General features: G+C 40.5%; 1 protein-coding gene across 11 annotated transcripts in view; it reads left to right on the top strand.

Annotated features, from left to right (window-relative positions):
• The window catches only part of kcnma1a (potassium large conductance calcium-activated channel, subfamily M, alpha member 1a), an 828270-nt gene that overhangs the window by 545358 nt on the left and 256279 nt on the right, over positions 1–26633 (top strand). For all 11 annotated transcript variants that reach the window (XM_059640355.1, XM_059640354.1, XM_059640351.1 and 8 more), the window contains exons 7-8: positions 15658–15733; positions 25675–25845. In XM_059640355.1, the coding sequence (XP_059496338.1) occupies positions 15658–15733; positions 25675–25845 (247 nt within the window). The remainder of the gene's footprint in view (positions 1–15657; positions 15734–25674; positions 25846–26633) is intronic.

Raw genomic sequence — 26633 nt, 5'->3', positions numbered from 1 at the left:
TTAGGGTAGTTACCCTACAATTCGCTGAGGAAGAATGTTCTTGTGCTTTGACCCAGCAACAATGAAGGATCAACAATGTATTTCCAAGTCAGGATGATGGGTAGTTAGCAGGGCAACTTGCAGATGATGGTAGTGTTCCCACGTACATTGCCATTGTCATTCTGGATTGTAGTGATTGTAAGTTTGGATGGTACTGTTTAAGAAGCCTTGGTGAATTTTTGCAATGAATATTGTGGATGATAAAGATGCAACTGTACTATGGTAATGGAGAGGGTGAATATTTGTGGATGTAGTGTCAGTTAAGCATAGGTGGTGTCAAACTTCTTGAGTGTTAGAGCTGCACTTGACAAGGCAAGTGGAAGTATTCCATCACATTCCTGAATTGTGCCTTGTAGACAATGCATGTGCCTTTCAGATTCAAAATGTGAGTTCCTTGCTGCCGGATTCCATGCCTTTGCGGCCACAGTAATTACATAGCTAGTGCAGTTCAGTTTCTGGTCAACGGTAAACCCCTAGGTTGTTGATTGCCAGGGATTTAGCAGTGGCAATTCCATTGAGTGCCAAGAGATGATGGTTAGATTTTCACTTTTTGGAGATGGTTATTTCGTGGTACTTGTGAGGTGTGAATATTACTTGTCACTTGTCAGCCAAAAAGTCAATATTGTCTAGGTCTTGCTGCATTTGGACATGGGCTGCTTCAGTATCTGAGGTGTTGTAAATATTGCTGAATCTTATGTAATCAGCATTGAATTTCTGACTGTATGATGGAGGGAAGGTCATTGATGTAAAGTGGAAGATGGTTGGGCCCGGGACACTCCCTTAGGAACGCCTGTACTGCTCCCCTGAATCTGAAATGACCAACCTCCAACAACCACAAACATCTTGCTTTGTGTAAGTTAGGACTCGATTCAGCAGTGTTTGCCCCTTTAATTGATTTCAGTTTTGCTAGGACTTGTGATGCCACATTTGGTCCACATGTTGCCTTATTGTCAATAGTAGTCATTCTCATCTTCTCTCTGGAGTTCATGACAACTAATAGGACTCCTTTCTCATCTCCAGACAGAATCATGGTGTCTCTGAACGGGCAAATGCAGCCCTTCAACAACGTTGCACACCTTCAGTTCTGCACTGAATTGTATGCCTCAATCGGTCTGAGTTGTATAGTCATGTTGTACAATGAGAGTCAGTCCAAAAGCTTCGTGACAAGAGGTGACACTGATGCCAACTGAGTTGATCTGAGATTTTGCAAACTGCAATGTAATAATTTTCAGTCAGACAAAATCCCTCCTGCATGGCATTATTGTCCTATTGATTGTGTCATTGTGGATTTCTGTTTAAAGTGTGAGTCAGTCAATCAAGATGACAGTATTTCTTGTAAACATTACAAGTCAGGTCTTGAAGTAAACCTAGCTGGATAAAGTTTTCAGTGAATGTTCTTTTGTCAAATCTTGATTATGTTAATGCACTTAAAAACAATTTCATTTGCTTGTTTCCATGGCCCATTATTTTTTCTTGCTGTGCCTCGATTTGGTGACTGGTACAGAATGAGAGGTATTACTACCTATCTGTACTAATTCCATTTTTGACAGCTGTCCATACACTCGGGCACATGTGCAGAGTCCATCAGTTTCATCTAGGGTCACTGAAGAAAATTACTGTACCTTAACTACGCTCTGACATCAGCTCAATATGGAAGTTAAATATGGGATTCTTCTGTGCTGTGTATGTCAGAACCACACTTGATAGTGCCTTTAACAACAGCGTTAGTTTGTTTTGTATTCAGTAGGATATAAAAAAGTCATTATTTTAATGACAAGCATTTTGGATGAAAGGTTACTGATTTCATTGAGGGCTGAGCTGGATTTCAGTAATCCAGCTAAATGGTTTAAAGAAGAAGTCAAAGGTGTTTTGTATAGATTGAAGAATGATTGTGGATTAAAATGTAAATACAGTTCTCATTGATGTTTACAGGTTTGCCATAGGAAAGGGACAAACAGTCCCTACTGCTGACAAAATAATATCAGTTAGAAGGAAAGCAGTGAATTTATATTTGATCTGTAGCAAGCCTTGATTCTTTGAAGAAAGTTGATTTACATTGCAAACATAGTGAAACTTCTTGTATTAGTCCTCATCTTTTTAGCTGAGTTTGAGACATTAAAATGATACAAATGCATTAGGAGCATAGGACTGATTTGTAATGCTGAACCCACTTCTGTTTTTACCTGCCATCAAATGAGTACAGGCCCAATCTACTCAATTTCTCATAAGATAGTCCCTCCATATTTGGTAGCAGCCTATTGACCTTCTTTCAGCTGCCTCCAGTATCAGTATAACTTGCCTTAAATACCTGGTTCAGAATTGTTCATAATATTCCTAAACCTCATAATTTTATATTCTATTCCCATTGAAATAAATGAACACTTTTCATTTGCCTGCCCTGTTACCTCATTGCTAGCTTTTTGTGATTCATGAAAGAGGACTCCCAAATCCCTCTTCTCTGTAGCTTTCTTCCGTCTTTCTTCATATAAATAATATTCAGTTCTTGTACTTTTCCTGCCAAAAGACGTAATCTCACATTTTGACCTACTGCCTTGCTCATTATCTGTTACCTTTTGCATTTTCACTTCATCCGCAAACCTGAAATTAGATGTTTAAAATGAATGCAGTTTACCAGCAGTTCCAAGTTCTTCTGAAGGATCTTTCCTTCTGTTTAGTGTATTTTAAGCAGTTGGCAAATCTATTATATTCTTTTAACTTCCTGCTTCCACACCTCAGATGTTTAACCTGAGCTGGCATATGATCCAGCAGAATTAACTACATATGACATACCTAAAACAAGTATTTATCGAAATTGACATCAAAGTGGTATTACACGCAATTAATATTTTAGTATGAATCCAGTTTTTCGCTTAAAGTCAGATGAGACGTAAACGTAAGTGACTGTCTCAGCCATGGATGAGTTTATGATCAGAGATAATGGGAACTGCAGATGCTGGAGAATCCAAGATAACAAAGTGTGGGGCTGGATGAACACAGCAGGCCAAGTAGCATCTTAGGAGCACTTTTCTGATGAAGGGTCTCAGCCCGAAATGTCAGCTTTTGTGCTCCTGAGATGCTGCTTGGCCTGCTGTGTTCATCCAGCTTCACACTTTGTTATCTTGGATAAGTGTATCCCCATTGCAACCCTCTTGTTTTTCCCCATCTCTAACAGAGAGTTCTGGGAGCAAAGAAAACCTAAGTGCTAACTCATTGCATTGTCTAATTCTAATTTATGGAATTAACAGTTTAGACATCAGTGTTGAATGATGTTCCAACTCTTGCAATTGATGTTAGTAGTCTGAAGTAAGCTAACAAACTTAAGTTGAAGTACTTTTAAGTCAATAAACATGGAGACTTAACTGCCAGCAAAAGATGGATTTGGTTCAGATAGGAAGTTAAAACGTTAACAGAGTAGAAACAGGAACATCATCTGCCTCAAACTTGCTGATTTATATCAATGTGGCATAAGCCATTCCATAGCAGATAGTGTGCTCTGAGGAGGTGGATCAGTCATCAAAACATTTGAAGGAGCCTACAAGGCTTCAATTTAACAGGAATTTTGTTGCTATCCCATGTCTTCCCAACCACCTCATAATCTGGATATAAAAACAGGCAAGAAAGGCCAGTTCCATAAGGTAAGGATAAGGGGAGGGTGAAAGATTTTACAGCTGATCTGATTTTAACCTCAAATTTGCATTCCCGTCTACTCCTAAAAACCTTTCATCCTCTTTCTGAACAAGAATCTATCTATCTCTTGTTACTATAGAACTAGTCAGATACAAGATTGACATCTGTCTTGATGAAACTTTTTGTTCGTCTTGAATAGGGTGGTCTCTTACTGAAACATAAGCATGCAATGTTGCAAATTTGGTTAACAGTAAAGCAAGAATATATTATGCAAAAGAAATGAAGGTAAAATAGAATAGGATAAACCAAACATTTACACATATAATCCTCCTCTAAGAATTGTGAGACATAGGGTATAAAATGCAATCCCATTTATCCCAACAACATCTCATTACAATACTCAAACACCTGAAAATGTACTGTTTTCTATCATATATAGGGTTTAACTTAGCTGTGGCTTCAATTCTTTGTCACGAGAGTCTGATAGCGTTTGTAAGTCACCTTGATAGTTTTCTGGAAGATGAAGTGTAATGAAGTGCTCTTGAGCATTTATTTGTTTTCTAGCCTGATTGTCGGGAGGATGTACTTTGAATTTTTAATTTCTGATTCATTCGCTAATTGCTGTGATATTTCTTTTTCACTCCCTATATCTTTCAGCACTGTAGGTACAGTTCTCTTCTGACTATCATTCCTGTCATAATACCTTTTCACCGTGACACACTTATTTGTTCAGTCTGTTGTCTGGCCTATTCATTACATAATTCACATCATTGAATTTGTTTTTGATTTGATAAGATCCAATGAACTTTGCATTTTATGTTTTCCTAAAGACAAATAACAGCACTAACACCTTCTCTCCAGCAGCAAAATTTTGAAATTGGTCTTTTTATCTGCTTGAGCATTCACTGCTTTTTGAGCACGACAAGTGCTTTTTCACCAGATCACATATTTTGAGCAGCTCTTTTCTGAAAATTGAAATATGGGTTTGAAGTATTTCTGAGCAATGGTTTATTATGTTTTTTTTAAGTGGCTCTCTTACCTAATGTCCATGTATAGTTTAAATAAACTAAATCCTGTGAACCCGTTCAAAGTATTCCTAATGGAAAATAGTAATAAAGGATTCCCTTATGCCAATCATTTAGGAAATACTTGGCAATAAATTCCATTCACAATCTTCAAAGTTTTATGAGTCTTTCTAGTGCACCTTGAGATTGTGAATGATAAGCAGAAAATGCAGATTGTTTTATTTCCAAACTATTTGATACTTCTTTGAATATTTGCAACATCAAATTTGAGCCTTGCTCTGATTTGTATTTCTTCCCAAATAAGACAACTGCCCACAACCCATATCTCATTCCAGGTAACAGCCTAGTAAACCTTCTCTGAACTGCCTCCAACACATCTACATCAACCTTGCAGCCAGACCAAATTGCATGCTGGTAAAAATGGCCAACTCGGAGGAGTCGACTGGCTCTAATCAAATATGGGCATAACAAATTGCAGGCTCAATGGCAGAAGATAACTTAATCTACTGAATTAACGAGATGTCCAATGAGATAAACACTGAGAGATAACCTGATCAACTGGAGAATGAAATCGTATCTGTTGAAATGATTGGATTTGGTGACTTGCTACATGCAGGAATGCACGTACTGAGTCACACACTTCCTTCAGGAATAAGATATAAATATACTGGTGAACAGAATGCTGGAGCAACAACCCAGAAACAACCATCGCAAGAAGAAGAAAGAAGAGCCCTGAGCTTGAAGACCATGAAGCATGTTAGTGTCAGGCTGTTGTGACTCGGACTTGACTCACCGGTCTTTCTTGGGAGATTACTTTTGCTTATTTTTGGGAAATGTGTCATAGTGGAATATATCATAGTACTTCAGAACAGAAGATAGTCTCTTGCATTTTGTCAAATAAAGATTGATTATGATTGAACAAATTTGTTGTCTGTGAGTTTGTGTTCACCAAATAGATTGAGCAGCAGAGCCGCAGTTAGTATCCTTAACAAAAATGACCAGCACTATGCACAGTTTTACAAATGTGGTCTCACCCCGTAACTGAAGCATAACATTCCTTTTTTATTCACTTCCCTGATGATAAAACATAATATTTTATGAGCTTTCCTAATTTCTTGTGAAAAGCTGATTTAAAGAAGTTGTAATGGGGCATTTGAAAAGTTAAAGATAACCAGACAGAGTCAGAATGGCTTTATGAAAGGGAAATCATGTTTAACCAACTAATTATTTTGTTTTTGAAAGTAACACCTTGATAAATGAGATTTAGTGGGTTTATTGTACTGAAATTTCCAGAAGACATTTGATAAAGTGCCACATCAAAAGTTATTGTGGAAAATAGCTGTAGTAGGTAGCGTATAGACATGGTTGGAGATTGAATGGCTAACAGGAAACAGAGTCGACATAACATGGTGTTTTTTTAGTTTACAAGACATAATAAGTCATAGGTCACAGAGGATTGGTGCTGGGACCTCAACTTTCACGCGCATGAAGGATTTGTTTGTCAAATTTGCTAATGATATAAGGATAAATTAAAAAGTCAAGCTGTGAACGGGACATAAAGTTCCAAAACAAAAAGTGACGGGGAAAAGTCTGCCAAATAGAATATAAAATGGGAAAATGTGTAATTTTCCATTTTGGCAGGCAGATTAAAAAACTTAACTAAGTGGTGACAGATTTCAGAGCTCTCAGATGCAGAGGGATCTGGATGACCGAGTGCATGAATTACAGGTGCGGCAGGTAATTAGGAAAGCTAATAGAATAGTTTTATTCATTGCGTGTAAAATTGGATACAAAAGTAGAGAGGTTATCTTTCAGTTACACATGTTGAGACCACATCCAGATTATGGTACACAGCATTGGTCACCTTATTTATGGAAATGTACAAGTGCATTGGAAGCTGTTGAGAGAAGATTTACCAAACTGAAATCTCAAATTTGCAGGTTGTCTTATGAAGAAAGTGTACTGTACTGTGAGCTTGACTGATGATCTTAATTTGGTTGTCAGCATAGTTTCTTGCACATTCAGGATTATCCAGCAAATGTTGTCCAGTTGTAGAATCACATCTAATCTTAGACGTTAGTGTTGTGAATTTTCCAAGCATGTGCTTGTTGGTGCAGTCACAACCTAGTTTATTGTGAACAACTGAATAGATGTGCCATTTAATGTAAACTGCCAGTCTGTGTACATATGGCCTACATACTTAAGATCACACAGGCACCGCATGTATTGGAAGTGAAACATGTTATTATGCACAGCCCTGTACTGTATAGATAAAATTAACATGTGCATACACCGAGCTTGTACTTGTCAGACAAAAAAAATGTTCACAAACTGTGCCTCTTTCAACTGAATAAAACCAGTGACAGCCACTCACTGGTTCCTTTATCAAGTTAATGCCCCGACCAATCAGAATCAACCTGCCTGGTATAAAATTTAAACAAAGTCTGGTTGTTAACTGTCAATCAGCATTCTTCTAAGTCAGGCCACTACCAATCAATGTCCACTTGCCAACTCATCAACGTGTTCCTCTTTTGCAAGGTAAATGTTGGTTTTCTTCTTGGATTTGTATTCTTGCGAAATGCCCTGATGATGATAAGACAAAGTTTTGACAAAATTTATTTCTTTTTCAGAAATGATATCTATTCATTATTCATTAAGATAAAATATTACACCAAGAATATACAATATATTCAGATGGTATTTAATTGACAGACCCAGCAGTTTGTAACTGATAGCATGCCCACTTACGTTGTCCACTATTTCTTTGACGTCTTTGTTTAGGTGGCTGTTGGACACCACTCAGAAAAATGCCAGAGGAATGAAGAGAATGAAAGTAGAAGTAATTTGAGAGTAGGCAGACCACCTAAGTTGGAGCTCCCATCCCATTTTGGAGTCTAGTATAATCATTTAATTGGGGAAAACAGATGTTCCTGCTGTTCCTTTCCAGTTGCTCCATATGTTCCAGCCCAACCTTCTACCTCTTCTGGACTTCTGACACTACAGTTTTGCCCAATGACTGAGATTGTATTTTTAAATATAATTACTCTGAGCCTGATGAACACAAAATGGCATTAAAGTTTTCTTCAGCTTACTGGTTGGAGGATTGAGGGTAAAAGCTTGATGAGCTAAGCACATTGGTAAAGAATCTCTCACTTCTCTCATTCATTTATAATCATCCTCACTATATTTACATAGATTTGAGGCACCGGGGAGGTCTGATAATGGAATGGACCCCCATTTGGCTTTGGCATAAAGACCTTAGATGGTGATCTTTCTTCACTGCGTCTTGGTGGTAGCTGCCCCAAGTTTTAGTGTATCCCTCAGCATGTAGGCCTGGACCTTGGAATGTCTTGATGGAGGTCCACTCCTTGCTCTGGAAGACTGGCAAGTTTTGGGTAGACCATGGAGCATCTTTCACTGAATGATGGTCCTCCAGGCGCAGTTGATGTTTATCCCAGCGTGCATCCCATACGGGAACAGCCCGGACAGGGCAGAGTTCTGCATCACAGAGCTACTCGGGACAAACTTGGACAAAAATTGTTATTACATCACTCTTCAGACCTCCTCTGCAAAGGCCCGTTCCAGAAGGAGATGTATGACAGGGACAGTGCGAGGTGGTGCAGACAGCCCGTGTGTGGTGCCCTTTTCACCACCAGCCAAACGATGGCCTGGCGCTTGCTTGAAAGTTCTGATGATGAGGCATTCTGCCAAATGACTTCAACAGTTTGCTCAGGGAACCACGTGACAGGATCCACCTTCTTCTTTTCCTGCAGGGTCTCAAGGATGCTACGTGTTGACCACTTCCTGATGGACTTATGGTCAAAGGTGTTTTCCTTTGCAGATTTCTCCATGAAGGGCAGGTATGGAAAGGTCCAACTACTTAAGCATTCCACAGCAACGAGTCCAGGCCCATCCTTTGCTATACTGGGGACAGGTAGAACCTTGGTACATAGTGACACTTGGTGTTTGTGTCCCTTTGAGTTCCTCACTGTCTTGGCATTGACAGTTTTATATTCAGCTTCCACATGCCTTTGCTGGCCCATTGGTCATCCAGTAGGTGACAGTTAGCCAGCAGGAGGCACTAGTTAGAGAAGAATACTGCTTGAAATCGGTCAATCTGACCAATAATGAGCGACACATGAACTGGAAATCTATCCTTGAGCAGATAGATCCATCTGGTCGTGACCAGATGTATCTATGTGGCGCTCAGTCTACAAGAGCGCTGAAGACATTGTGCAGAGATAATGGAAACTGCAGCTGCTGGAGAATCCAAGATAATAAAATGTGAGGCTGGATGAACACAGCAGGGAAAGCAGCATCTCAGGAGCACAAAAGCTGACGTTTCAGGCCTAGACCCTTCATCAGAAAAGGGGATGGGGTGAGGGTTCTGGAATAAATAGGGAGAGAGGGGGAGGCGGACCGAAGATGGAGAGAAAAGAAGATAGGTGGAGAGAGTATAGGTGGGGAGGTAGGGAGGGGATAGGTCAGTCCAGGGAAGACGTACAGGTCAAGGAGGTGGGATGAGGTTAGTAGGCAGGAGATGGGGATGCGGCTTGGGGTGGGACGAAGGGATGGGTGAGAGGAAGAATAGGTTAGGGAGGCAGAGACAGGTTGGACTGGTTTTGGGATGCAGTGGGTGGAGGGGAAGAGCTGGGCTGGTTGAGTGGTGCAGTGGGGGGAGGGGACGAACTGCACATCTGCCAATGTGGTATACTGCATCCACTGTACCCGGTGTGGCTCCCTCTACATTGGGGAAACCAAGCGGAGGCTTGGGGACCGCTTTGCAGAACACCTCCGCTCGGTTCGCAACAAACAACTGCACCTCCCAGTTGCAAACCATTTCCACTCCCCCTCCCATTCTCTAGATGACATGTCCATCATGTGCCTCCTGCAATGCCACAATGATGCCACCCGAAGGTTGCAGGAACAGCAACTCATATTCCGCTTGGGAACCCTGCAGCCTAATGGTATCAATGTGGACTTCACCAGCTTCAAAATCTCCCCTTCCCCCACCGCATCCCTAAACCAGCCCAGTTCGTCCCCTCCCCCCACTGCACCACTCAACCAGCCCAGCTCTTCCCCTCCACCCACTGCATCCCAAAACAAGTCCAACCTGTCTCTGCCTCCCTAACCTGTTCTTCCTCTCACCCATCCCTTCCTCCCACCCCAAGCCGCACCCCCACCTCCTACCTACTAACCTCATCCCACCTCCTTGACCTGTCCGTCTTCCCTGGACTGACCTATCCCCTCCCTACCTCCCCACCTATACTCTCTCCACCTATCTTCTTTTCTCTCCATCTTCGGTCCGCCTCCCCCTCTCTCCCTATTTATTCCAGAACCCTCACCCCATCTCCCTCTCTGATGAAGGGTCTAGGCCCGAAACATCAGCTTTTGTGCTCCTGAGAAGCTGCTTGGCCTGCTGTGTTCATCCAGCCTCACATTTTATTGTCTTGAAGACATTGTGCAGCTTGGCAACCTTAACTTTTTCATTCAGGAATCTGGACGTGGTGCCCAGTTGGCTGGCAATCCCTCCGAATCGTTCTTCTGCATTGATGATACAGTTGAAGTCTCTGGCAAAATGACTGACTGACCTGGATGTCAACAGCTGCAGTTAATTAGTCTTGGGGGAGTGTTGCTATCCATAGCATCTGCTACAAGGAGGCACCTGCCCACTACCTCCTTAACTTTGGAGATGAACTTACCTCCTTGCAGCAGAATACCCAGGCCAGAGGTACGGCTGTCATTCCCCCTCGACTGAATTGAAGGCCTGTGGTCCACAAGCTGGACCACCTCCTGTAGCTGCTGAAGTGTGGTATCCCACACTCCTGCAGGAACAGGAGGTCCGCTTTGATGTTGGCCAGATTAGCCAACGTGGAAACATATTCCTTAGATTTAACATTTTGCGTGTTAATCCAGGCAGTTTTAAAACCCATTTTGAGAGTTTACAGAATTACCCGTAGACCCAATATTTGTTCACCTGTGGTCTCGTGACTAGGTGACTACTTACAGCCCTGTGGTGTGGGTGAACTATTGGACACTCTCTGCACTGAGGTAGCTGTCCTGGTGATGGGGAAGGGGGGGGTGATTGCCCTGATCTGGTGTTGTCATGGTGAGAACAAAGCCAGGGAAATCCAGTTCTAAGTCCGACAGAGGAACTGTTAAGCCGTGCTCCTGATTCAGAGTGTTGCTGCTCCCGGTTGCCTGGAGCTGTGGTGTGGTGGGTCTCCAGTTCCCAACAACCAGAGGTTGGACTTCACCGGGCCCCTCTTGACACCCGGTGTTTCTGGGTTGGGGGGTGCTCCTTGCCGCCTTCCCAGCAGTGCTGTGCCACTTTTTTTTGTTGGCAGCCATCCCTCCATGCTTCTTCATCAGTGGAGCTGCCTCTTTTCATTTTACTGTTGGACGGTAGGGGCCCAATGTGTTTTCCTTTTCCAGTTGTTTCTCATTGTATCCTCCTCCTCCTCCATTGACTCTGTCTGTTCAGGTCGAGGTTGTGTCGAATGCAATCTGAGTACACATGGCGCCCCACTGTCTTGTAGTTGTAGTTCTTAGACTCCTTGCATCCTTTGTCATGTGGCTGTCCTGTTGTCAGTTCTTGCAGAGAGTCACTTTGCAGTCCACCGCCATGGGCCCTGTCCTCCCACATGTTCAACACATGCTAGACTGCCCCATGTATGTCATGTAGCTTCGGATCCCTCTGACTGTGAGGGTGGAGGGTGTTCCTGGTAGCATCTGTCTTCAGGGCCACCTTGACCTGCTGCTTGATGGTCCAGATTCCAAAGGTGTCCATTAAGTCGGTGCTGCCTCCTTCCAGCTATACATGCCTTTTCAGGAAGATCAGGTCATCTGCCAGGGTACAGGTATGTACATGTGGATTGTAACAACCTGGCTTTTCTGTGCTAGGAGAGTGAACAAAGGATCCTCACCTCCTTCCTCCTTAAATACCTTCAGGAGACACTCGCATTGCTTTAAGCTCCTGAAGGTCACATTGAAGTAGCCCCTGCTGGGGAAATTCTGCAGACAGAAAAAATCTGCTGCTTGGAACCAGCGGCGATTCAGGAGACTCTCCTTACAAAGAAGGTCCAGTCGGCTGGCGATCCTCCCTCCACCTTCTTTACTGTCATCCTGACTGTATTGCGGACCTCCTATTCTGGGGCGTGGACTCTAGTATAAGCCATAGCTCTGATTGGCTGATCGCTGAGTCGGCATTAGTTTAGGCCGAAGCAGAAGGATCCACCAATCGCAGCTCAGCGCATCCAGCAATCCTCCCAAGTTTTGCTCGCCATCGCAATCCATTGATGATCTCGAGATCTTCTGATGATGAAGCTTTTCAGCTCAGTCTTGTCCTGGGAGAACTGCCTTCTGGATCATGATATATCCCCTGTGAGCATGATACAGTAGGATTAGTGTGTGGGAATAAATCATATGACGATGTCATAAACGTTGCTTTTTTTCCTGGAGCGTTGGACGCTGAGGGGTGACCTCATGGAGGTTTATAAAATTATGAGGGGCATGGACACGATGCATAACAAAGATCTTTTTCCTAGGGTGGGGTGTCCAAAATTAGAGGACATAGGGTAGGGTGAGAGGGGTAAGATTTAAAAAGCACCTGAGGGGTAACATTTTCATGCAGAAGGTGGCATGTGTATAATACAAGCTGCCAGAGAAAGTGGAAGAGGTGAGTACAATTAAAAGGTGCCTGGATGGGCATATCGTTAGGAAGAGTTTAGAGGGATATGGGCCAAATGTTGGCAAATGGGCCTCGGTCAGATTGGAATGTCTGGTTGGCACAGGTGAGTTGGACCGAAAAGTCTGTTTCCTTTATGTATAACGCTGTGACTGTCTGAATAATTTTCAGCTTCATTGTAGCTGTATTACCCAGTTTGTGATGCAAAATTCAAGTTTTGCAAGTAATTAGATTATGTTTCCTGACATAACATTTCCGAGCTTTGCCCATAATATTTTGAAGTGCTGTATCTGCGATGGAAATATCTTAATGCAGCTATGGTCAATGCCAAGCAAGTGTCCATTTCATTTATTCACTTGGTCTGGATTATGTTGGAAGCAATTAGTGCCCATGATAGGCATGTATTTCCATCTTGCTATCTTGAAGAAAGGGTTGGAGTAAAAATTTACTTTGCAGGCAAAAGTAAATTACATTGTACTGAGTTTCACAATGGTCTGTTTTGCTCCTGGCTAGATGTTATATTGGTGCAGTGCAGGATTGTAAATGTCAATAATTTGAATAACTATAAGCTTTTGTAATCCTGAAAGGATTTAAATGGTGAAGGCAAGCTCCAATGGTGCCTATATATGAACTCTGTCTTCGAAATTGTTATTATTTGATCAAGAGCAAAATGGGGATTTTTCAAGCCAGTTTGAGACCTTGTTGAAATCCTAGCTGTGCACAGATGTCGAGGAGCTTGAACATGCTCCGGATTAATCCAGGGGTCATCTTTAGTTGCTCTGATTGAAAGTGGAAAAGACTCTAATCCATTTAAACATGTTCTGCCATCAACAAGAATTGATAAGAATTGTCATGCACTTAAGTCTGAAATGAAATTAATAAAATTTTGTAAAGTATAGTTTTCTTGTTATTTATTCTAATTGTTACATTCCCCTGAAGTGTTTTTAATATATCTAATTGTAACATTGGTTAAAGAATGTATATTTCACTAGCTTGAATAAAAAATTGTACTGTATGGAATTTTGCACTCATCATTTCAGGTTCTGCCATATAACTAAGTGCTTTATGATCACACCATCTACAAATATTGTCTTTCTTCACCTGTTGAATAGCGATGTTTATGAACTTGCAGAATGTAAAGGTTGATAGTTTAAACGGCTAAAAGCTTCTGTAATCTTAGAAAGGATTTAAATGGTGAAGGTGAGCTCTAATGATAGCTCCACACAAACTGTGTTTAAAAAAGGGACTTTGACGTGATAGTCTGAACAGCCCACCTAAATAAATATGCTAATCTCCTTTCTGCTAAATTTGTCAGCTGTTTTATTTTAAAAGAAATCCAGAGCGCATGTGGAGATATTTTTCTGGTAAATTCTTGGCATTGTATTAAGTAAATTATAGTTTGTTAGTTGTTGCTAAGGTTGTCAAACCACATCTGTTTGTATATATGTCATGTAAAGCACATGGGGAGATGAAACCCCGTGTGGTCGTCAGATAGAGTGGAGTTGAAGGGCAGGGTAATAGGATCAGAACATAATTCAATCCTCCCCATTAAAGTTATAAGTTTTGTCTTGACCCATAATAAATTAGAATTCCTATGTCTGTGTTCTCTCTAGTCTGCAAATTTTATTTCCTGTTAGTCTGTTTTTGGTTTTAGTCAGGAAGTTTAAGCAGATGGATGATTTATTGAGATATATATACTAATGTGGTGTGTCCATGTACATGTGTGCTTACCTATATGTACATACATGCAGCACATAAAAAGTCCACTTAGCTGAGCATATCCATGCCAGTACTTTGTCTGTATTTATGTATGTTTACGTGCCTGAGGGAGTTCATGCATGTATATTTCGGTGTTATATATTCAGTTCACCAGCAGATGAGAAGCGGAAAGCTATCATTCAAAGAATACTTCAGAAACTATTTTTAATCTTGCTACAAATGCCTGCTACTAAATGTATAAATTATATTGTAAAGTGCCACTCTCCTGCTACCTTGTAATTGCCAGGGATATTGTGCAATTTCAAAACATAAAGTTTATTGATAAAGACAGATATTGTTTTTAATTTCCTGGTAGCAAGTATGGGTTTTCTCTTCACTAAGTTTTTCCCTATTTCTCATCTCTATGATACAATATTACCCATTTGAAAAGGTTGTGGGAGATGAATTCAGATAGCTGTCTCAGAATTTACCGACACAGCTCTCTGAGCAGTAGTAAAGTATCCTTAGTCTTTTTTTAAAAGACACTTGTTGATTTGTGGATGTCACTGACTAGGCCTACACTTATTGTCCATCCCTATTTGGCCTGGAGAAGCTGGTAGCAAGCTGCCTTCTTGAACCACTGTAGTCCTTGGGATATTTGGACACTCCAGTGATGTTAAGAAGGGAATTCCAGGGTTTAACGCGGTGAGAGTGAAGGAGAGGCAATGTAAATGTACAAGATGCTGTGTTACTTGGTGACCATGCAGGTGGGAGTTTCCATACATGTACTGACATTGTTCTGCCAGGTGTTAGAGGTTGGGGGGTTTGGAAGGTGCTGCTGAACGAGCTTTGGCGAGTTACTGCAGTGTAATTTTTAGATGGAACACACTGAAGCTGCTCTGTGCTGGTGGTGAAGCGAGTGAATGTTGAGGGTAGTCGGTGTAGTGCCAAAAAGAAGGATGCTTTTTCCTAGATGATGTCAAGTTTGTTCAGTCTTATTGGAGTTATACTTCATTTGCTTCGATGAGTTTATTCTGTTCCGTTGTTGACTTCTGCTGTGTTCAAGCACTGGGGGAAACAGAAGGTGAATTAATCAGTGCAGAATTCTAGCGTTTGACCTCCTCTATAGCCACAGTGTTAAAATGGCAGGTCCATTTCAATTTCTGGTCAATGGCAACCCCCAGGATGTTAACTGTGGGGGATTCAGCAATGGGTAATATCATTAACCATTGACGAATTATAGTTAGATTCTGTCTAGTTGGAGATGGTCATTGCCTGGCTCTTCTGTGGCGCAAATGTTACTTGCATTTTCAGTCCAAGCTTGATTGTTGCCCAGGTTTTGCTGCACACGAACACAGACTTCAGTATCTGAGATCAACTAACCTGCTTTGCATTTCATGTACTTCCTGTTTTTGTTTTAATGTTTAACTTCTGATCATTCACAACTGATCCTGAAGTTACGCATTTCAGATATTCCAGGACCACTTAAGTGACCAAGCACTACAAAAATGCACAAAACATTCACCTTGAAATGTTTTCTCAAATAGTACCATTCAGTATTTATTTTTCTCTTTTGGACAGCAATTCCATCAAGTTGGTGAATCTGTTATCCATATTTATAAGCACATGGCTAACGGGAGCTGGCTTCATACATTTGGTAAGTACTTGATACATTTCTCTGTCAACCATCATATGTGGCAACAATTTCTCCAAGAAGTCACTTGCCATCAAGTGCTAAAATGCTAATTAATATCTTAATAGTTTTTATGCTGAATTTCTACATTGCAAAAATTGCATTCTGCATCCAGCCTAGTGCTACAGTCTGCAATGAATAAATAACTGTTAATCTGCATTGTGTTGCCCAGAATTTTGCTTGGGACCTGCTGCCGTTTGTGTTTAATATTATCATTTATTGATAGCCCTGGATCTATGGCTAAACGAACATCAACTTGTGACATTGTGCTGATAGAGATGGCTAGTTACAAATGTTTATAAAGCAGCAGTTGTATTTTAGGGCTGTACTAATGTTGTAAACAGTTTCCAACTGTTTTCTGAACATTTGAAGTTTTGAGCAGTGTTGAAATTAGTATCCGAATGCACCTTTATTTATTTTGTGGGGTTAATGTTCATTTATTGAATATTGGAAGTCCAAGCGGTGCTAGTATTAAGGTAGGTATAAGTATTGTATGATGCATCTACAATGAAGCAGTGACAAATAATATTATTACCATATGTCATAGTCTGTTGCTAACTGCTACAAGAGAGTCCAATGAGCCCCTGGAATGTGCTGCTCTAATTTTATTTGTCATAACGTATATATCGTTTTAATCTCTATTTCACCAAAACCCTTAATTCCATTTACACACCCATTTTCTCCTTTAAAACACTGGGTTGACTTTGAATTGGTGGTTCTACAGGACAGTGACCCAAATCTCTCAACCCTTTGTGTTAGGCTTTTCCTGGATGTCCTTTTAACTAGTTCTGAATATTTTGTAAATCACTTTCTATCTATTCTTTGTTTTCCCTTAAACACATAAATTAGTTCACATGTCAGCCTTCTTGATTCCAAGGAATTGCCAAGCTTATAATCGTCATCTTTACTTCCTTGTCTTTTTCCTATATCTCTTGACTCCCTCACTGAACTAAGGATCAGTATATCTGGGCTGGGAGTATGCTTGGTGACAGCCCTCTTCAGTAAAGAATTCCAATTTGACTACCTTCAGAGAGAGAAAAAAGAAACCTCCACATTTCTGATTTAAAACGATTTTTTTGTGTCTGTTCTATTAGGACCCCTCATATTCTTATACGTTTATCTCATTCTTCTAACCCCCAGTGACTACATGCCCAACATATTCATCCTCTCCTCAGAATTTCCTAAGAAAATCCCTCTATTCCCAGAACCAACTAGCCCAATAAGCTCTTGATTTCCCTTTCATGAAGATATGCTGACACTGCTTGATCGTAATATGTATTTAGAATTGCCCTGATATTTTACCAATAACAGATGTTAAGCTAATTGGCCCTCAGTTACTTGTTTTCATTCTCTTCCCTTAAGAATGTTACATTGGCAGTTTTCCATTCTCTGAGACATTGCCAAAATCTGCAAGATTGTTACTACCACTGCAACCACTCTGTCTGTAGCTACACTCTTTAATATACTAAGACGTATCCCATCAGATAAGGTGACTGATCAGTCTTTCTCCTCATTAATTTTCCAAGCAATTTTGTTGGCTCTCCACCTTTTGCCCCTTGCTAAGTTAATAACTTTAGAATGCTGTTAGTATCTTCTGTTGAGAAGACTGATGCAAAGTATTTATTCAAGTTCTCTGTCATTTCTTAGTTCCCCAATATTATTTCCCCAGCCCCATTCTCTAAGGGGCCCTTGTTCACTTTGTTTTCTCTCTTTTTTTAAGTTTAAAGAAGCTCTTGCAGTTGGTCTGATATTACTTGCATGTTTACCCCAAAGTTTATCTTCTCCCGCTTTATTTTCTCAATTGTCTTTTGTTGGATTTTAAGACTTTGCCAATCCTTTGGCTTACCATTAATCTTTGCCACATTGTCTGCTTTTTCTTTCAAATTGAAGCTATCCATAACTTCTCTGGTTATCCATGGTTGGCTTTGCCCTTTCCTAGAATCCCTCTTCCTGAGTGAGGTATATCCTTGCTGTTAGCCATGAATTATTGTTGTAAATTGTTTCTCAATCTTCTTTGCTACGGACCTCCTTGCCCAGTCCACTCTAACTAGTTTTGACTTCATTCCTTTACAGTTGCACTTATTTAAGCTTAGCAGAGTTGTTTCTAACCCACGTTCCTCCCTCTCAAATTGAATACTAAATGTTATCATGTTATGGTCACTGTTTCCTTGTGGGATCTTTTACACTGACATGATTTATTAAACCTGTCTCATTTCACAACGCCACATCTAAAATAGCCTGATTCCTGGATCCCTAGATGGATGTACAGTGTAATGTTCTATGAAACTGTTCTGAATACACTATGAATTCTTCATCACAGTCATCTTGGCCAACCTGACTATCTTAATCTACATGAAGATTAAAGCACTTTCAAAGCAGCCCATGTCCAAAGCAACAAGTTGTACACTGTATCCAGGCTTAGGCTAAAAAGTACTAAGCAACATTCATGCCACACAAATGCTAGGCAATTACCATGTCCAGGAAAAGACAATCTAATCACTACCCCTTTATGTTCAGTGGCATTACTGCCAAGTAACTCATCTCGTAACTCCCCAAAGCTTGCCTATCATCTTCAAGGCACAAGTCAGCATTGTCATGGAATGACCCTCACTTATTGGTTGTGTGCAACTTCAATAACACTCAAGACGTTTGATACCATCCAGGACAAATTATCCCACTTGATTGGCACCCAGTATTCACAAACATTCATTCAGTCCACCACGGACACTCAATAACAGCAGTATGTAGTATGCACGAGATGCAGTGCAGAAATTGACCAAAGATCCTTAGACAGCACCTTTCACTTAGATGATTATTTCCTTCCTTACAGAAGGACAAAATAAGCGCTACTTGGGAAGAACATCACCAACTACAAGTTCCACTCCGTTATTATTATATATTACCCTCCAATATATTGTCATTCCTTTGCTGTCTCTGGGTCAAAATCCTGGAATTCCCTTACAAAAGCATTATGGGTCTACCTGCAAACATGGACTGCAATGGTTCAAGAAAGTAGCTCACCACCACACCTCACGCGCAACTAGGGGCAGGCAATAAATGCTGACTCAGCTAGTGATGCCCATGTCCCACAGTTGAACTAAAGAAAAGGTGATTACTGTGCTGCCTTTGTTACATACCCTCATTATCTCCTGATTTATTCTCTGCTCTAACGTATAGCTACTGTTGGGGAGACAAGTGATTAATCTTAAGTGTTTCCTTCTCCTTTTTTATTTCTTATGATCACCAATCTTGCCAACCCAGAAAGCAAACCATTTATATCTTTTCTGTGCTTTCTGTTAGGTAGCCAATCTTCTATCCATGCCAAAATGCTACCTCCTGCACCATGAGCTTTAATTCTCTGCATTAACCGTCGATGTGACATCTTCCTAAAATGTCTTCATAAGATCTAAATGCAGCAGATCTGCTGGCTTTCCTTTATCTATAATATGTGTTACCGCTTCAAAGAACTCTAGTAGATAGGTCAAATGCAATTTCAATTTCACCAAAATATATTAACTGTTCCTGATTACCTTGACCTTATATAAGTGCCTTCCTATAACTTCTTTAAATATAGTTCCTAACATTTTTCCTATTACAATGCTTACTATATCCCTCCGTTTTTAAATAATGGAGTTACATTCACACTCTCCTAATGTAATAGGACCAATCCTGAATTAAATAAGCTTTTGAAAATTAAAACCAATGCATTATTTCACTTGCCACTTCTTTAGGACCCTAGGACCTCATGTTGTCTCTAGGAATTTGTCAGCTTAAAGTTCCAACAATTGACTCATGGCTACTTCTCTGGTGATTGTTATTTTCCTGAGTTATTCCTTCCCTTTTTATATCTATGGATGTTCTTAAACACAACTGAACATTTTTTTCCATTACCAAGTCATCTATTAACGACCACTAGTAAATCACCCCATGTTTCCAATTGAGTAATTTATGTGCAAAGCCTACTCAGGGCAATGCAAACCATCAAAGGTCAGGGAAAGGGCTAAATCAAAATTGAATTGGAAGTGAATATAAAACACTCCACCCACTGTGTTGCCCATCTCTCTTTAAAGGAATCGAGAGTATTGGTGGACACCTCTCTTAGGACACCCAGGTATCAACGTAGCCGCAGAAGAGGGGCAGACAGTCAGCAGCTATGATCACTCCACAGCACAATACCTGGACCTGTTACTAACCTGGCTGGACCCAGGAACAGACCATGAGGAGGTTCTCTTCCCTCCTTTCCATTTTCTGATGTATTGCTGTCACCTGTAACCTCTATAATGAAGAATGATGCAAAATACCTGTTCAATTCACCTGCCATTTCCTTATTTACCAAACTCACTTTCTACTTAGGACCAATGCTGACTTTGTTAACTCCCACTAAATATGTTTAGAAATGTTTAGCATCTGCTTTTATATTCCTGGCTAGTCCTTTCTTTCTAATTATCCCTGTTTATTAACCTTTCTGTTCATCCTTTACTGCTTCTTATATTCTGTCCAATCATGTGATATGCCAATTATCTTTGCGCTATTTGTATGATTTTTCTTTAGCTTGCTACTAGCTTTCACATTTCTAGTTAACCATGGATGATAGGTCCATACCTTGGAATTTTTCTTATTTGTTGGATCGTATCTATTTAATCATGTTCTTGTCCAATCAAATTAAGTCTGCCTAAATCTTCCTGAAAACACTTCACATAGTCTTCACGAGGCACATTCCTGCTTAGCTTTATTTCATCTGCAAATGTTGCTATGTCCGAATATTTGATATTTGTTGTTAACAATCAGGCCCCACTTTGGTGCTTATCACAGTCCGCCAATGCGAGAATAACCCATTTATTCCTATCTGTCAGCCAATTCTTAATCCATGCCAGTACATTATCTCATGTACCGTATGCTTTAATTTTATTAATCGACTTCTTGTGGGTGACCTTTGCTAAATGTCTTCAGTAAATTCAGATAAACTAATAAACTCTTCTTTTTTAATTTTGATAATAACAGTCTGAGGAAACTCCGTGGTAAACAAGATTTTACATCTGCAATTCCATGTTGACGCTGCTCAATCAGATTTGTATTGTACAAGTGTCCCTGAATCTTTTCCTTTATATTTTTCCTCATACTGAAGTAAGGCTGATGAGTCTGTCGTTCCCTGTTATTCCCTTGGTCCTCTCTTAAATAGTGGAGTGACACTTGCTACATTCTAATCTGCAGGAATCACTCTGGAATCTGTGGAATTTGGAAGATGATCACCAATGCATCAACAATCTCTATCGCCACCTCTTTCAAACTGTGGGATGTAGACTTCTCAACTTTCAGTCCTATTAATTTCTCCAGCACAATCTCTTCACTAGTTCTCTTCAACTCCTTATTCACCCTAATCACTTGGATTTCTAACTCTGGGGGATTTATTTTTATCTTCCTCAGTGAAATTGACAGAAAATAATAATTTAGCACCTCTGCCATTCCTCTATTCCCCACTATAAATTATACTTTTTATAATGGGTTCACATTTGTGATGGCCAAATATTTCCTTTTTACAAATCTATAGAGCTGTTACATTCTGTTTTCATTTTCTACTGGATTGTTTTTGTATTCTTTTGTCTTTCCTAATCCATTTCTTGGCCCTCCTTTGTAATATTTTAAAAACTTCTCAACCTTCAAATTTATCACTGTTTGTGGCCACTTCATAAGCCTTTTCTGTTAGCCTTATACTATTGTTAACTTCCTTTGTCAGCTATGGTTGATTGTTCTTTCTTGAGGTTTGCACCTTGAAGGAATGTACAACTGCTGTAAAATGTGTAATAATTCTTCAAAGACTGATGATTGCCTTTGTGCAATCATGCCTTTACATGTATACTGCCAATCACGCTCAGCCAACTTGCTCCTCAGGCTTTCATAATTGCCCTTATTCAAATTCTAACACCCTTGCTTCTGATTGAACTATCTCACTTTCAAACATAATGTAAAAGCCTTATCATATTAGGGTCAAGCTTCCCTAAAGATTCTTTAACAAGAAGACCATTTCTTATTTCTTTTTCGTAAATCGTATAAAATCCATAATAGCCTATCCTCTCGTTGGTTCTTCAAGTTGCTGCTTTGGAAAACCATCCTTAAGATAATCCAGAAAATCTTCTTCCACAGCTTTTGTGCTCAGTTGGTAGACATGCAGATTGAAGTCACCCATGATAACTGTGTTCTCCTCCCCACATGCTGATCTATACTATGCCCCCCACTACCACTATTGGTAGGTGTCTGATAAATAATTCCAACCAGTGTCTGCTTCCCCTAGCTCTTTCTTAGTTTCACCCAAACAGATTCCATACATTGTTCTCACCCCTTGATCATGATGAGGTTCCTGAAGCTTCCTACACATGTTCAGCAGATAGTGATGGTTCTACACAACCTCGCTTTCCAAGACATCGACCAACACTTCCACGGAGGCAGCCATGCACTCATATAGTGGAGCCATGAAGCCATAACATCAGATAGAACATGGGCAGTCCCTCCTGCCCTTTACTCCGGTAGGTGCATGGCCTGTGGCACCTCTGCCAGACATTCCCCTGTTGCCTATGCATCTATGCCACTTCATTACTGGTAAAGTCCAGTGGCTCGTCAGCTGTAATAGACTTAATGAGAGTCTGTTTTAATGGGACCAGTCCTCAGAATGCGAGAGTCCCACCCACCAAGGTGAATGGTGGGGAGTGGGGAGGATGGCCTTGAAAGTGCAGTCTCAGCAATTTGGAGCTATACCTCCTCAGAGACATGATGTGAGGGGCTAGTGGAGATGGGCCTGGGGTTTGGGCTTTATTTTTGTTCTGGCTTGGGTGAGGGATTCAGAGCCTGCATAAAAAAATGAAGATTTATTGTTTCTGTTTATTAGCTTTCTGAACGCTGCTCCTTCATCAGGTGAAGTGACTCGCTGCTCGAAGTGGAAGAGAAGCCTTGTGTCGAACATCTCACTCCCACAGTCTGTGCCCATTTGCACTAACTGTTCATGTTCTTCTGGAGAAGTAGAGACCCATTAAGAGACATTCGCATGGGGAGATGAGCACCAAGCTTACATTAATAGATACAGAAAGACCTGTCTGTGTCCAGAGCTGCAATTGGCCACATGTGTCATTGTTAAGAAAGTGGTGAGGGAGATGTTAGGATTTAAAGCATTCTGAATGAATCGTGGTTCACTGTTGTCATAACGCAGGCACTGAAACAAAGCAATAAAGAATCATTCTGTATATGCCTGAGATATCTGTGCGATGTTCGACCTGAAGCTTATTTTGAACTAGTGTCCTAGTTCTATGCAAATCTTTGGAAAGAGATGTGAGCTGGTGGTGCACGAGGTACTGAGTGTTGCAGCTCCTTTTATGTTTGAAGTGTGAACCCTTGAAGATGTGAGAGGGGCAGTAGCGCTGTGTTTCAAGTAGTGATACATCAGTAGCTGCACTGAAGTGACAGACACTGATTGCACATGAGGCATTTGATATCGATGCCTGGCACCAGTTTCATGTACAGTACTCTGCACTGGCAACCTTACAATGCTATTCACACACATATGGGCATGAAGTATTGGGTGGACAGTGGTACCTACCCTGATGAAGTATAACTGATCATTCAGTCCGTTTCAACACTGGAGCCTGGTTGTTGTAGGCCACCCAAGGGCACTGACTTTCACAGCTAGTTCTGTCCAGGCTGCCTTTGTCAGTCACGGTGGCCTCTTGTTACAATTCATGTGGAGCAACATTTACCTTCTCTCCTGAACAACTTTCAGGAGAATCTGGAAGGAGGCATCACTAAAGCACAGTGGCACAATTTGCATGGTCTGTGCAAGAGATGGTTGTTGGTGATGAGCAAGAGTTGAGTTATGCCCCTGGGTTGCAGAGAATGAACTGCTGTCTGGGTACCTGGTAAAAATGATGCCCAGAAATTGGAGCCTGGGAAGTCATGGTGGGGGCAGAATTTCCTGTCTGCCTATAAAATGTGATGGTTTACCCATGACTCACAAATACAAAGAACTAAAAAGAGTGTAATTGCCTGACAAAACCCAATCTGCCCAGAAGCAGAAGTACCTCTTGCTTTTAGGCCTGACTCTATCCTTAAGTAAGATTCTGTCCAAGAGTGCAACATTCAGACTGTTCAATAACACCTGATGAGTGGATCAAATCTGACGTTGAGCCACAATATACAGTCACATCTTAGGGCTATTGTCCAGCAGTGACAGTGTCACTACCTCTGTCTGTGGCAGGACGTCCAGGTTCAAGTTTCACCTGTTCCAGAGGTACGTCATGGCATTATCAGAATAGGCTGTTTAAAAATATTACCTCCGACACACTTTTACAGCTCAGGTCTGTCAAATGGAACATAAACCACGTAATAACCACACCACACTATTTCAGATCTAACAGTCAAATAGGCCACATTGTTAAAGCACTTCAGATTACTGTGCTACACCAGTGAATATGGGCATATTGTCACAAGTAGCAATTTGCTTGGAAGGCAAATTAGGACAACGCTGCCAAACTATCATATGTTCAAGTTCTCAGAAATGCAGTACAAACTTCTCAAAAAAGCAAGGGAGAAGTAAATTGCTTCACGACCAACATGTGAAAATGCCCAATCTATACACAAGACAGAAGGTCAGTGCCATGCATCCTAGCCAGGGAATCAGGTTATCTGCAGAAGTATCCAAAGTGTGTGGTGAGCCTAGATTCTACAAAGCCACAGCTCCAAATGCAGCCATATTGAGGTGAAACAGAAGCCAACTCAGGGAACTGGATAGTACTTCAACAATGCATCAGAAACAAAGATACATTCAGTTAATGGTGTGAAAGACCATAATAACAACAACCAATACACAAACAAATTGACAACAGGCAGGTATAGAATCTAAATCTCCAGAAGGTTATGCCATGCGATCTGGAAAGATTGTCACACCATACGTAAATTATGCAGACTCTTAGGCTTTTAATCTCATAATTTTTTAATAGTTGTTTCAATTTAATACTCCTGAAACAACTTAATGTGCACTTTAATTCTTAGCGTGTGGAATTTTATGTTGTGGGAAGGGGGCAATAGTAAGAAACCAAAGACCAGGATGATAGTATATGACCACAACCATGGAATTTCTAAGCAGCAGCAAGATAGACTATGGATGGGTGGAGTTTTTTAAGTACATTTGTTTGAGATTTTAAAATGAATTGAAATTGTGCTCTTACCAATCCAGTACAAGGGTAATAAGTCTCTGTTAAGGAAACCACATAAAAATACAACCATAACTGGAGCTAACCAATAGGATGGTCACCAAGAGGTCAAATACGGGATTCAGAAGCAATTTCTTTACCAAAAGCAGTGAGATTATGGTAATTACTATCACAGCAAGTGATTAAAGTGAATTATTTTGAGGCATTTAAGACATGCTAAGAGATAAGGGGGATATGGATGATTTGAAGATATAGACAGAGAAAGATAGGAAATTTGAGTAGAACATATGCTCTGTTTTAGATTGCTTGAACTTAATGACCTATTTCTGTGGAACATATCCTATCTAGGGAGCAATGGGGAGACAATTGGTGAAGGAATATTTTTATCTCAGGCTTATCACCCCACCTTCTTCCTTTGAATTCAGCATTTACATGTGTTTGGCAGACCTTAAATGTGAATTGACCAGAGTGTCTTCTGTTAGAGCTTAGACAGTTCTGTGACCTCAAACAAACATGACAGAAGTTATTTGTTTTGTTTGCATAGCTTAAAACCAAGGATATCACATTCTGAACCTCTGTGTGATGTAAATGTGCTAGTGTTGACGCTAGGTGGTGCTGTAGCTATTCGTTGCACACTCACTCCTCAGTGTCTGTCCAGTTCCCTCAGCTTCAGATTTTTAACTTCTGTTTTTTTCTTTTAACTGTTCACAGGTGGAAAACTCAGGGGATCCTTGGGAAAACTTCCAAAATTCCCAACCACTGACATATTGGGAATGCGTCTACTTACTTATGGTCACAATGTCCACAGTTGGTTATGGAGACGTTTATGCAAGGACAACTCTTGGTCGTCTTTTTATGGTCTTCTTCATCCTTGGTGGCTTGGTAAAATATCTCTCCTTCTTTTTATGATTAATCACTGCGGTCTGAGATCATAGAAACCTGCATCAAATGGTAAAATAAAGGCCCTCTGTGCATTCCAAATTTCAAATCCCGACTCTAAAAAATGATTCGGAGAAATTGTAAACAGTTGCTGCCATCTCATTTAATAAGCTTTTTTAGATTTTCCCATTGTGCTTTAATATCTTTTCCCAGAATCAGACATGATAATGGCGCGTTGAGCACGTGACATCCCAGAAGATATGCTCAGTGTTGCGCTGTAAGCTTCTGTAAGGTCACTTACATAATTTACAGACTTGTTGACAGATGCCTGGCCTGATGGAACAGTCAGTTAGTTACAGGTTAATCCAATCATTGTTTATCGAGAAGACTGGTGATCCATTACACAGTGATCCACCTCCTTAGTCCCGGCCATACCTATAAATATTGAGTGTGCTTTTCATGTATATGAAAATGGCACGGATTTAATATCAGCCTTTTCATGTTCAGTTCAACTTAGTACTTGATGGTCTGTAAAGCTGTATTATCATGTTTATAAAAAAAGTTTATAAACTAATAAATTTGTTTTGTTAATTTGTCAAATGTTATGATACTAAAACAAGCATACTTTAGAGGAATTGCAAAGATGCAGTTGAGTTCAGTTTTGAAAAGATCGCTGTCCTTGTTAATCAAAATGAACATGAGTGTTAGCCCTGAAAGCATGGGCATTCATTGTCTGTGTGTCAAACCACTGTTGAGTTTAGGGTTGACATGTGCCAATGTTTCTGATGTTT

Source organism: Stegostoma tigrinum, chromosome 37, assembly GCF_030684315.1.
Source record: "Stegostoma tigrinum isolate sSteTig4 chromosome 37, sSteTig4.hap1, whole genome shotgun sequence".
In the NCBI taxonomy this organism is placed as follows: domain Eukaryota; kingdom Metazoa; phylum Chordata; class Chondrichthyes; order Orectolobiformes; family Stegostomatidae; genus Stegostoma; species Stegostoma tigrinum.
The sequence above is the reverse complement of the archived record's forward strand: the minus strand, read 5'-3'. Positions and strand labels throughout refer to the sequence as shown.